A 13552-nucleotide genomic window follows, 5' to 3' on the forward strand; every position below is an offset into this window, starting at 1 on the left:
GGACAAGCAGTTTGTAGGCGCGTTCGTGATAACTGTTGAACAGGAATTTCAAGCTGCTCTGATGCTTAAGGGCTCTGGTTCGTTTCAACGAGTAGAAGCAAGTAGCTACGAAAATGGGATGAGCCAACCATCTGTCAGTAGGTCAATAGGAAGAGTAACAGAAGCCATTATAGCTAGGATGCCGAATATGTGTGCATTTCCCGCACAATCAGAGTACGCTGAAGAAACCAAGGTACGTACAAATGACTTTATTCAACATATAATACACGAATTCTGAGTTTTACTTTTCAGGGGTTATTCTTGAGTAGATGCGTGTTACCACACGTTCTTGGAGCGTTGGGCAGTACACATGTCAATATAAAAGCACCGAAGTAAAATTCAGTTGACCGCAAGAACAATTATTCCATCAATGTACAAATAGTCTGCGATAATCATCTGAAAATTACCAACATTTTTGCTGGCTGGCCTGGCTGCATCCATGACTCATTTATTTGGAGTCACTCGGGTATGTTACGAGATTTCGTGCATAATAGAATGCCTGTGGGATAACTGCTTGGTGATAATGGGTATGGCTTGCAACCCTGTGTTATGACTCCATTTCTTAACCCTAACACTCCAAAAGAGGTTAAAATTAACATACGCCACAAGCGAGGTATTACATAACTTTCGCCCAAATAGTTCCCAAACATTTATGTCATCTATCCTATCAAAGGGAGGTACGTCATTGAACGTTTGAATGGCATCCTGAAATCCAGATTTAGGTGCCTAGATGACAGCGGAGGGTATCTGTGCTATGAGCCTGGAAAAGCCTGCTGTATCATTACAGCTGGCTGCTATTTACATAATTATAGCATAAGCAACAACGTTTACCATCCCGTCGCACCTGGTAAAAAAACACAATCAATATCAAAGACAATTAAGTGAAATAAATTTTTCCACCTGTAGCTGATGTAATGCCACGATAATTAATTGAGAGAGCAGAAGAAGGCAATCACTACCTGGATCAGGGGAGACTACTTACAATTGAGCATTAGAAGACCAAGGTTAACTTACCGCCTTTCAAAGTCCAATCCATTTGAGTTATTTCATTTCCACACCACCTCGGAGGTAGAAATAATGGCGCGTTTTTGATAACGAGGTATCCCATCCCACCAATTGCGTGAAATGATATTATAACCAGAATACATTTTTATGGAACAGGTTGCTGAGGAGGCTGCACCGGAACACCAGTAATTGCGGCAACTAGTTGACAGAAGGCATCTGTCTTCCTAGGGTCGTTATCAAGAAATTACTCAAAAACATCAGCTGTTCGCGTGGAGCAGTCAGCCAGTGTTTTGAGGTGCGCATTAGTTTCCACCAACTTCTGAAGGTCATCAAAATTTACATTATCGCTGAGGCTTTTAAATGGTTAATGTGCCCTGAATGTTTATTTCGAAATTATATTAACTCTAAATGAATAATGTCTATGACCAAACACTTCAGGTATAATAAGTCTGAAACTAAAAGTGCCATATAATTCAAACTTTCATGGCACATTAACCATTTAAATGGCCTAGTGATACAGTAAATTTTGATGACCTTGAACACCTTTTTCAAGGTCATTCACAAATTATCTCTATTATCAACAGAATCAAAAATTCAATTCGAACTAGAATTTTTCTTATAAATTTTTAACCAAACATTTCTCATTGTTGAAACATTAAATGTGTGCTTCTTTGGTCAATAGCTAAAAAATATAAAAAAATGAAAAAAATCGAAGGTGACGTCATTTCCGTTTTTTGGGGGTTTCTTAGATTATTATTATTATCTTCCAAACCAATATCTGCAGGTAATTTTTGAAGCAAGAATACGATTCCTTGTCCAAAATACACCTCGAAAACCAATTTGCGATAGTTTAAAGGTATTTCGCTGGAAGATATGGCCAAAAATGTTGATTTTTGGGTCGGCGGAGCCTTTGGTGTGGGAAAATTTCAATTGTTCATAAAATGGCCAATTTTATCGATATAGGGCCAAAATTTTGGAAATGGTCATTATTTCAAGGCTACTTACGCACCAAAATGTGATGTACAAATCGGTGAGGTAGTACCTCCTAACCTCTCGATTTGACATGGACTGACCCTGTACAAAATATTACACCATAAATAGACAGAAGAACCATTGTTTTATTTTAAAACTTTTGTATTTCCTTCTCTTTTAGTTGTATTCCTAGGGTGGCATTGTATTAAATTAATGGCAATTGGATATGAATATAAGCACCATTATTGAATGTAAATTCTAAATCCTATGACAATTGCAATTAAACCTTAGTCATGCAGGCTGCAACACGTGAAATTTCTAGTGATTAGAGACTTACGTAACAGGTGGCGGAAAATATGATTTGCATAGATGGCAGTCAAATAACGTTTGGAGGTCACGCTGTAGATGGCAGTCAAACCAAGGTCAAATTACGTTTGGAGGTCACAATGTAGAAGGCAGTATTTGTTTTTGTTTTTTTCTCAAAATCGATGGCACTTCATTATGAGCTTTGGGTTATGCTCAAATAGATGGCAATGAAATATTTCTTCCGGCAACCGCGTAACATAACTTTGACTTTGATTCACCCTGATCCCGCTAATCAGGTCGCTTAGTCCAGAGGGGTGAAACGCGGGGATCACTAGCACCTTATGGGATGCCAGCTACCAGGCCCACTTTGAAGCTTTAAAACAACGGCTTACCACCGCACCTGTACTTGCTTTTTTCCGCCCCTCCCAAAGCATTACCATCTCTGTCGTTGCTAGTCCCACGGGCGCTGGCGCAGTACTCCTCCAAGATAACCAACCTGTTTAATACGCCTCCATTACTTTGAACCCCACACAGTGCCGCTACGCGAACATAGAGACAGAATTGTTGGCTGTGGTATATGCTTGCGAACACTTTAATTATTACATTCTAGCCACAAAAGTCACTATAGAGACTGACCACAAACCACTTCTCTCAATCGTCCACAAGCCGCTACACCTCTTGTCGCCCCGTTCACAGCGACTCTTATTACGCTTGTCGAGATACAGTATTAACCTTGTATATGTTCCTGGAGCCAGTTTACACATCGCTGACACACTCTCAAGAGCGCCACAGCCTTCAAACACATTCGAAACATCTGAATTGGACGGCCCGTGCGCCGCTGTCCACACGTTAACAACACTCTCCGATGAAAAATATTCCAGAAGGCCTTTTCTAAGGATGTTACCATGACAGCCTTACGAAAATACATCGAAACTGGATGGCCCCAAACCAAGAAAGCGGTTCCAAAACCCTTACAGGCTTACTGGCAGTATCAAAACTAACTACACTACTCAGAAGGCCTACTGTACCGCGGCTCGTCTCTCGTAGTTCCACCCTCACTACGCACTGAGGTTCTCACTCAATTACATTCTACTCATCAAGGCACCTCCGCTTGCATCGCGAAAGCCAAGTTTCATGTCTTCTGGCCTAACATGATCACCCAATGGATTCGCACATGTTCTATATGTCAGTCTCGTGCCTCATCCAACTCACATCAACCATTAACCCTTCATCCAATTCCCTCTCTGCCCTGGGAAGTGGTCGGGACTGATCTCTTCCACGTTGATGCCAAAAACATGATAATAATGGTCGATTACTACTCATCTAAGCCCAGGAACCAACTCGCACCACGGCTCACGACGTAATCAAATTTATGACTCCACACTTTGCTCGTCATGGCGCTCCAGCAACGATAATATTGGACAACGGACCACCCTTTTCGTCCCAAAAATTCAAATGATTTCTCACACAATGGGGCGTTCACCACATTACATCAAGTCCTTTCTACCCACAATCCAATGGTCTCACAGAACGGACTATACAGACAATAAAGAATGCTCTAATCAAGGCCAAGGCGTCAGGAAAAGGCCTCAATTACGTACTCTAAGAATACAGAACCACAATACCACTAATCGTATGAAACCATTACCTGCATTGCATAATGGCCAACGTATGCTCCACCAAATTGCCCCACGCTCTTCGCTTCCAGCGCGTGTCATACGAACTGGTCCAGAACCAGAACCAGAATCCTATGTTATCCAAGATTCACAGGGTCACATTTATCGTCTTAACAGCATCGCACTGCGCCCTGACTAAGCCTACTACACGCCCATACGGACTTTCTACGGCAAGTCTTTCCAAAATACCACACATTCTCCAGGAGCGCCCTCTTTCATCCCTTACACCGTTCCAGTTCCCCCTTCTCCGTCGCTGCTTAATCCTAACTCTCCCACTCCGCCCCTTATACTTCCTCGACCTTCTTCCCCTTCCAATCCCCTCTTTCCCTTTGCCAAGCCTTTTACCGTTTGTGACCGTGCAACTACTTCTACTGCCTCCAGTGCAAATTCCAGTTCACAACTGGTTCAACAACCGACCCCCGCATTGTCCCAGGCAACGCTTCCGGGCACCCTCCTACTTTGCGAACGCCCATTTCCACCCGAAGATATCGTATTGTTCACCCGCCCCCTCGCTACCTCAACTCGCTTTAAAAAAAGTTATATATTTAATATTATATAGTTGTGATTCCCACCACCAGATGTGGTTATATATGTATTAAGAAAAAGTACGCCTATATGCACAGGCAGACGGAATAGGCAGATATAAAAATAAGAATTTATACCAGCTAGTCAATGTGACTTAATGTAAAAAAATAAAGTGCATTTGTATTAGTTTAAAATAGTTTTTGGTAATCTTTACTATTACAACAACTACATCTTTAGTTTTAAGCCCTTGCACGCCGTGAATTCAAATTATGGGTCAGGTCTTCATTTTTTCTGCCAGTGTACGTTGTTAAAAAACACATACCCGGCTATTTGACAACAAATATGCTAGACCCTGCGTGGCTTATTTTTTAATATGTAAATTGTAAGTTATATTTTAACTTAGTTCTTAAACACTTTTACTTCACAAACATGAAATTGAATACCCAAGACAGGACGATTTAAGTATCTACCAGGCCTCGTACCATAATTAAAAATGAATATACTAATAGAGTAACCGTATTAATATGGAAAAAATTAGTGGTTGCCCTCCTACGCATTATAACATATGGCATTCAAAGTCACTCGATGACTTAGCCTTAGAAGATGCCTTGCGCTTTCGCCAAGCCTAGCGGATTATTACTTTTCGAATAATACAATAAAAAAATAATTTATTGAAAGCAACGGGGAAGAAAAAGTAAGCTTTCGTCGCCAGTCTCGTGACCGAGCTAGAGGTCGTCTAAGAAGACGACAGTTTTAACTTTCAGTTCAAGTAGTTTACTTTTGTAAATAAATGATACGACTCAATTAATGTTTAAGGACCATTTTTCCAGTAACGTTTTATATAAAATATAAATATTTTTTTATATAAAATATATCATAATTTATAATTTTCTTTAAACATAACGCACCTGAGCTGTTATTATAATCAAGGTCAGGAAAAACAATGAACACTTCACTACTTTATCGTTGCGATTACGATTAAAATAATCAGGCATATATTATAGGCCGAACGAGAGTTTTCAAGGATATGTCAGGAAGCTTTGAAATCACTGAATTCAAAAGAAGTCTTTTAATGATGTTTTGATAAAGATCTCCAAGATAAGAAAATTACGTTAATTAAGCAATTTAATTTTCGGAAATTTAACTTCGTTACGCTGTCATAACAATTAAGATTTGTTTACGGTAACTGTACAAGAACAGAAAAATAATACTTTATTTGTATTTAATATTTTCCTTATAATGTATGTCATTATCAGCCCTTCGAACGAGTAAAAAGAAAGTATATCAGTCCCAATTCTTCATAAGTCAGGGTCAGAATGTAAAGGTTTTCAAAGACTTCTTACAGATTTCTATCGGCTGTAAACGCACATATCATTCGACAACCGGTACAAGCGCACGCTGTCTCGAATTGAGAAAAAGATGGAGTTTAATTTCACAGGAAAACGAGTGGTGGTTACCGGTGCTACTAGAGGTAAGCTGTATTTAAAAAATTCATACCTTAATTTTAAATTTTGAATTTAAAATGTAATGTGTATGTTGTAAAACCGTGCTTACATCAAACATGACTAATATAGCTTAAGGTGATATGAATGGAAATTGTCTATAAAATATGGCTGGCCACAGATCTTATTTGGATAGTATTGATGTTAAGGTCATTTATAATTTATATGGCACCAGCCTTTCAAGCGTTATGGCCGTAAAGACGTTTAAGGTGAAACTATTCGTAAATGGCGTTTTCTGATATTTTTCTATAGCTGCATGGGCTTAGTTAATAAAACAAATCAAACAAATTTATGTTACTCTAAAAGGTAGGCTATTGCCACGTCTATCTTTAACGAAATCCTTTTCATTTGTCTCTTTTTACACAAAGGAAAGATCGTCTGCTACGATAGCGTTCACTGTTATGATAAAAAGCTCGTGATTTTGTTGTTCATTTTGTAGGAGTTCAAATTTAAATATAATTCAGAAATATTTCTAGTTTCTTGTGCAAGACAAAACTATTGAAAACACTGACAATTTAAAAGTGCGCAAAAAGTTTATTTTAAAAACATCAATATTTATATTTAGTATAACATTAATATTTATGTTTTTAAAATAAACCTTTTGTTTTAATTTTTCGATGTCCTTTCACTTTTTAACCAGTAAGATAATTTTTTTGGAATACAGTACGAATTATAGGTTTAAAAATTCAAATTAATGTCGAAATACTTATGATCGCGATATTTATTAATTTTATAAAACCTTTATGTAATAAAAGTATAAGAGAAGAGTGGGATTAATATATTTTGTTAAATAGATTCTAACTAGGATTTTCCAAATTGGTCAATTATAATTTTTCGTAATATGTATGTGATTGATCAATACTTTATGAATGCGTATGTGTTTTCATATTCCCCACAAATCTTCGAACAATGTTAAGAAATATTGCTCAAAAGAAAGGGAAATCTTAGCTCTATGTATATAAAGAGCCGCACAAAGACGAAATTACACTACTTTTAATCGGCTTACGTCAATTGTCGTTGTATTTAAGCAAATACCGCGTAACATTAAAACAGTTTTTTAGTTTTAAAGTTTTACTTAAATTTAAAGGTAAATTCTGAAAGAAGGATTAACAACCTTAGTCTTCTATCGGAAATATATCTGAATTTAACAACTCATGTAATAACACGTGCCTTGAGATAAACAATAAAATATTTATAAAGGCCTTTCCAAACGTTACGTCGTTTTAAATTTATGCAACGTAAAGGTTTTTCAGTGCTAACTTCAAAAATTAAGATTTGCTTTTTTGTTATAGAAATATTAAAATTTTTTTAAAGAGGAAGAATGATATACGCAACACTAGGGGGCTTTCCCGTTGTTGTTTAATAATAATTAAGATATGCCAATGAGAGTGCGTCGCTCGACATTATCAAATATAAACAAGAAAGCCCCCTAGTGCTGCGTAGCGCCATCTACATCAAAGTTTCTATAAAATTATTTCTCATTCAAATTAACTGAATCAACTGCGTCTATATTTGGCCAGGTATTGGACGAGAAACTGCCAGGCTACTGCATAAGCTTGGAGCCCATGTCATAGCAGTTTGCAACAACCAGCAATTTTTGGACGAACTGCTTGCTGAGGTATGAAAATGGAAATATATCATTCCATACATGCTTACTTTTCTTAAAGATTTTATAATTATTAAGAGTTATTTCTAGAATGACCTAAATTTAAGGAATAATTGTTGAATTATACACGAAATCATAAGAATGACAAAATATCCGAAAAAGTTTAAAACCTATCACAAAAAGCAAAACTCTAGCCTAACATAGTTTACTGGTGGAAGTAATTTCTAACTTGTACAGTTCTTAATTTATATCGAAGTCAAAGGTTGATTCGATCCATCGCGACTTTTATTTATTTTCAAAGACCTATGAGTCCAAAAATTTAGATTTTTTTTTTGAAATCTTAAAATTCTGTTAGGGTTTAGCTTTATCTCCTTTTTACATACAATCCCTAGGGATCTGTGTGTATTGGTTTAACGTACTGTGTCCATCGCCGCCGGTGTTCACACGTTTTATCTCGGTATCTTAGATGTACTAAGACACATGATACGTCAATCGATTGGACATGTCTGGACCTCACCGGCAATGTTAACATTGTGGAGAATTTGCCCTTTTTAGTAGTTTTGGCCAATTTTGGAATTTTATTGACTTTTAAGTTTATAGGTTTACAATTTTTTTGAAATAAGGACCAACTTGGTTGAAATTTATACTTTCGGTTAGTACTGATTATTTCTGAACAACGATTTCATATTTTAATTTCGTACCAATTGATGGAGGCGTCATCTAACTCGTTCAAAAACATTAGAACTTCCTGCCAATAGACACAGGCACCATCGATTTCGTTCGTGTTTCGTTTTCCTGGCCATTTTCTGTGCGATTCAATGGTCAAATTTAGTATTCAAACGGACTTGAACTGGATTTAAGCTCAAGCGTGACCGATGCTTTACTTAAGAGTATCTAGAGATTTTGGAATAAATTAACCTCCTACCAACGAATGCGGAAATCATTTAAACTATTTGTGAATTTAATTAACCAAAGCTTCCATAGACACTTCTTCTCCAAAATAGAAACTTCTACACTAATATGTAATATTTCTTTCCGCAGCTTCCAGGTATTAAACTGCTGCATGTTGATTTGGGTAATTGGGAATTAGGAAAGGCTGCTCTGGAGACCGTCGGACCTATTGACCTATTAGTAAATAATGTCGGAATTTCCATTTCTGAATCTGTTCTGGATGTTACCGAGAAGAACTTTAACATGTAAGAAAATGTGAATCAGCATTTACTTCCTTAATTATTCGTAGGATAGGAAATGATAATGAAAAGTGTAGTTTCACTTTCGTTAATCCCCTCAATCGGAAATGGGTTCAACCATGTTTGAGTTTTACAATCTTGTTATTCCCATATTTTTGCCGATGGACACCTCGTAAATCGGACTTCGTGGAAAAATATTTAGATTCAACCGTTTTTTGAGAAACAGAAGTGAAACTACAACTTAAAGAGCCATCGAAAAATTTTGATTTGGAGGGTGGGCATTCGAAAGGGGGAAAATAGCCCTCAGTCGCGTGGTGGAAGAGGAGGAGCACACCGAAATTTAGCCTTAGTCTTTCAAACGATTATTTTCCCTTCAAACAGATTAATTTGATAAATGTATCCCGTCAATAATGTGAACCAGATCGAGTCATTCTTAACTTAGATGTCTGAGGCCTGAATATTCGGGGTCTCGATAGTCCAATGGTAGTGGCGTTGGGACGGTAACCCAAAGGTCGTAGTTTCGATTCCTGCCCGAGGTGATATGATTTTTCTTAGTCACTCTGGTATGGAACAATTCGCAGAGGTATTCGTTTTTTTAAAAGACGCTTCTAATTGTATTAATTCCTGCGTAATAATAAAATAAATTATCAAGATTAATTTGTAATCCTTTTTATTTACATGTAGCCTCACTGATGTAAACTTAAAGTCCACGTTTTGTGTTTCGCAAGTAAGATACTTATCATTTTTGCATTTTCCAATGGAGGAATATCTTAAGCCAGGGTTACATTTACCCCTTAAATCACTTCATTTAGATAACGTGTTTTCGAAACCAGAGCGAGAAATCCCTTCGTGTTGGTTCTGGAAGCCGCTTCGCAAAGTCGGTTCACTTGGAATTCATTTGCAAAATAACAAGGCGGGGAACTTAAAATACTTTTATTTACAAAAAATTATGCGACGAAAATTCGAAATAAGGTCAAATCCGGTTATTATAGCAAACATCATTGACTAATGGTCGTAGGAATAATGTTCGTTAACAAACGGAGCGAGCCAAGAAACAATGGAAATCGCTTCGAAATAAGTTAATAACCGATTTTACCATCAAGTGTAATAAGGCGCCTAAGACCCGAAAAATTCCTCGTCATTAAAAATGTTTTACTTAAGGGCCTCAAAGAAACAAAACATTAAATTTAAATTTTGTCTCCGTGTATATTATTTCTTGGCACTTAAATTGAAAGCTTCTCTTAATTTCCGTGCTTATTATCAAGGGGTATCTTATTGAAGTTTGAAGATGTACATCTGTTTCTTCCTATAGGTTGCCGCAAAATCAATGATTGATCGTGGCACAGGTGGCGCTATTGTCAACGTGTCCAGCGTCTGCGCTTTGGCTCCACTGAAATCCCTTTCGGTGTACTCTGCCTTAAAAGCCGGCACTTCTAACTTAACGAAATCCATGGCTCATGATCTGGCGAAGCATAAGGTAAGGCTCATTTATTCCAATCTTTAAGATTACCGATGAAAAGATAACTAAGCAGTTAAAAAACCACATGGACTATCAAATTAAAATGGTCCTTAACGGGTGATGTTGTGCAATAACTGTTGGCTTTACTAGGGAGTGAGGGTCCCCGTCATGCAAACTTTATGGGCGTTGGCGCACTGGGATATGTTAGACATTATCATATGGTCCTAACTCCACCTCCGACGTCAGTCAGGTAGGGGCTAGAAACTGGGTTTAAGTTAAGGCTAACGGTGATGGTTCATGATATCTGGTATCTCGGACGAGCTGATAGCCTGCTGTGCGTTAGCGGTTCTAAGAATGATATGGTGTGACTCTGTTTCGCAGCCTTTTGAAGGCACACTGAAATATATGGTCATAGCTGTGCCGTGTTACGTGGGTTACATTGTGCTCGTCGTTCCCTTTATGAGCCTTTTTTGAAGGGCTAGGCTCTTTAGTTATGTAGGTAGGGTGTCAGCTGGAAGTTGCTTGAGCATCCATTCTCTATGCCACAGTTGTGCGTGATGTGGGAGCCTATCATTTAATTGCTGCGCCTTTTGTCGAGATGAGTGGCTTGCGTCAAGTGTGCGACTACCCATGACTGTTTTTTGTCACCTGTCCGGGCTTGTGGACGCTGGCACAGTAGGCTTTTTGATTCATTTGAAGCACCAGTATATAAATTTTCTGACCACATGTCATATAAAATGGTTATTTTATAAACAAGAGTGTTAAAGCATCCGCAAGTCGGGTCATTTTACAAGCGGGTTTTTTAAATTACATTTTGACAATCAACGTGCTTCGTCTTTTAAAGGACTTCTTAACTATTTATTTATCTAAAAATTGATCTGTACAATCGGTAAATTGTGTTTTTTTTCCGCGTTTTTGGTAACGTTTTTATTTGTTTGGAAAGTTTTAACAGCAATATTAAACCAATAATGTACTTATTTATTCTTAATGATATTGACTATGTTAAGGCGATCCGCTGACTTATGCTCTAGTTTTCCGCGGCACTTAGTAGAAATTAAACGACGTTCGCCAGATTTCGGTTTTAAAGAGCAAATAAGATACTGTGATGTTTTTAATAAACCATTCTTAAAATCGACATTAACATTTCGATGTTGAAATTTACCCCCTTTCTTCAAATTTTTTGACATTTTGTGAAAGATATATTGAAAGTTAAGAAACTTAAATATTATCAGATTATGAAATGTCTATCTAAGTTTTAAAGAGATTGAAAGCGAAGCTAGCTCTTTTTTGGCATTTCCTAAAATAAGGCTATTTTTGCAGCGCTTTATTAAGTCGCTAAGTTTTGATGACATTTCTCACACGCTCTTAAAGTCGAAGTCTCTGTAAGGAAAAGTTTTATAAAAATTATTTATCGAACAATTATTAGAATTTACATTGGAAAATAGCTCACTGCATAAATAATAATAATTGAGCTATAGCTTGGTTAAAAGTTTTATTTAAAATGGACTAATTGGCTTAATATTTCATTGATAGATTCGGGTTAATGCAGTCGCGCCTGGAGTAGTCAAAACGCATATGTCACAAAATGTAAGCCTAAATGAAGACCTCATGAATCGAATGTTGAGCGAGCTTCCAATACCCGTCTTCATTGGTCAGTATATCGTTCCTTAATAGCTCAATTCTTACTCGTCCGCTTTAGAGGCTTTTCGTTAAGATCAATTTACAATCTGAAGTTCTCGTTACAACCCTGAAACGGTTTGCTTATGAAAAAATTTATTTTTTTGTATTTCTTCTACGATTGTTATCTGCTTTTATCATCCATGCATAAAGATTGTTTTCATTTTTATGTCACGAGGATTAATGAATATTAATAAATTGCATTTTGGTTTTGGTTACATAGACAAAGTGCATGTTTTATTTAATCTATTTCAACAATAAATTCACTTATAAAGAAAAATACTCTTTAAGACAAGTGGTCACTTCGAGAGGTCGGACACTATTATTTTGTACGGGATTTCGGGATTTCGAAGAGATTTTGGCGATTTTATCATTACTTTTTTAAGAGATTTTGGGCTTTCAATGTTAGTTTACCATAGAGAGAGTTAAAAGATTTTGCGATTTAAGACAAAGTGTACGGGATTTTGGTAAATGTCCGACCCCTCGGGTCACTTGCGTAAAAAATTATAATGAATGGGTTCGATGCATGCCCTCAACAACGTATCTAATGTTCTGACTCCGCTAATTTATATTTGCACCTTAAAATTATTATTATAATACCTGAAATAAATACTTCAAAAAGTCGCTTGATGACTTAGGCCTAAGGTGGTGCCTTGGGTATTAGCCTAGCTGATTATTTATTTATTTAAAGTAGGTCTATAAATTTATTTATAGCTTAAAATAAACAAAATATTCATTCTATTATAAAAAAAAAACAAATATGAATTCACTTTGCCTGGATATCGATTCAAATCATTTCGAAGGAGTTAAGTGACCCAGGCTAAATCGCTTTTAACCGTTTCAACCCGTTTCCTGCCTTATAATTGCGAACCTACTTTTAGTAAGGTGTTAGTAGGCGTTACGTTATTTTATGAATTACAAATTAAAAGCCAAATATAAGGTGACATATAACCAACTTGCTACAAAACTCCGTATTATGAATTAATAAAGTAGTTAAGTCAGCACATCAATATGTGTAGGAGCGTAGACGAAGGATTAAGTTTCACGTACAAGTTTTCATGTGCTGGCTTAAACTGTCCAAGGATTCAATAACTTTGTTTTTTTAAATAATATAGAACCGATAGAAATTGCGAAGGCAATATGTTTCCTGTTGAGCGATCACGCGTCTGTTATTACCGGAGTGACTCTGCCCGTCGACGCAGGATACTTGCTGAAACTACCACTTGGAGACGAGATGTGAAAGACCACGTGATGGATTACTTGAAAAACCTCCAGAGTTGGCCTTTGTTAAAATAATAAAACGTTCTTTGATAACTGATTGTTTTCCTGAAATAAAATCAACAATTATTTAAAATTAAAAGTGTTTAGAAATACACTCTTAAAATGGTTGGGTTAAAAAAATATAGTTAAAATATATTTAACCCATCATTAGTAAAAAATAACTAAACTTTGGGTTTTGTCGATTAGATATTTTAAAATGGGTGAAAATTTTGGTTCAAGATATTTGACCCAACTTTTAGTAAAAATTTAAAACACAATTTTAGTCACTTTTAAGTATATTTGGGTTATTTAATACATTCAACCCAATCAGGGGT

The 13552-nt window shown here is 36.6% G+C and overlaps 1 protein-coding gene across 1 annotated transcript; it reads left to right on the forward strand.

Moving 5' to 3' along the window:
* The first annotated feature begins 5846 nt into the window (after positions 1 to 5846).
* LOC149949491 (carbonyl reductase [NADPH] 2-like) lies at positions 5847 to 13271 on the forward strand. The gene is made up of 7 exons (XM_090167826.1): positions 5847 to 5994; positions 7546 to 7643; positions 8673 to 8827; positions 9506 to 9548; positions 10134 to 10298; positions 11814 to 11931; positions 13073 to 13271. Exons 1-7 carry the CDS (start codon positions 5943 to 5945, stop codon positions 13195 to 13197), a joined length of 756 nt encoding a protein of 251 aa, XP_090023952.1. The 5' UTR covers positions 5847 to 5942; the 3' UTR covers positions 13198 to 13271.
* Positions 13272 to 13552: the final 281 nt, after the last annotated feature.

This window comes from Leiobunum rupestre, chromosome 3, assembly GCF_980474605.1.
Source record: "Leiobunum rupestre chromosome 3, qqLeiRupe1.1.hap1, whole genome shotgun sequence".
NCBI lineage: Eukaryota > Metazoa > Arthropoda > Arachnida > Opiliones > Sclerosomatidae > Leiobunum > Leiobunum rupestre.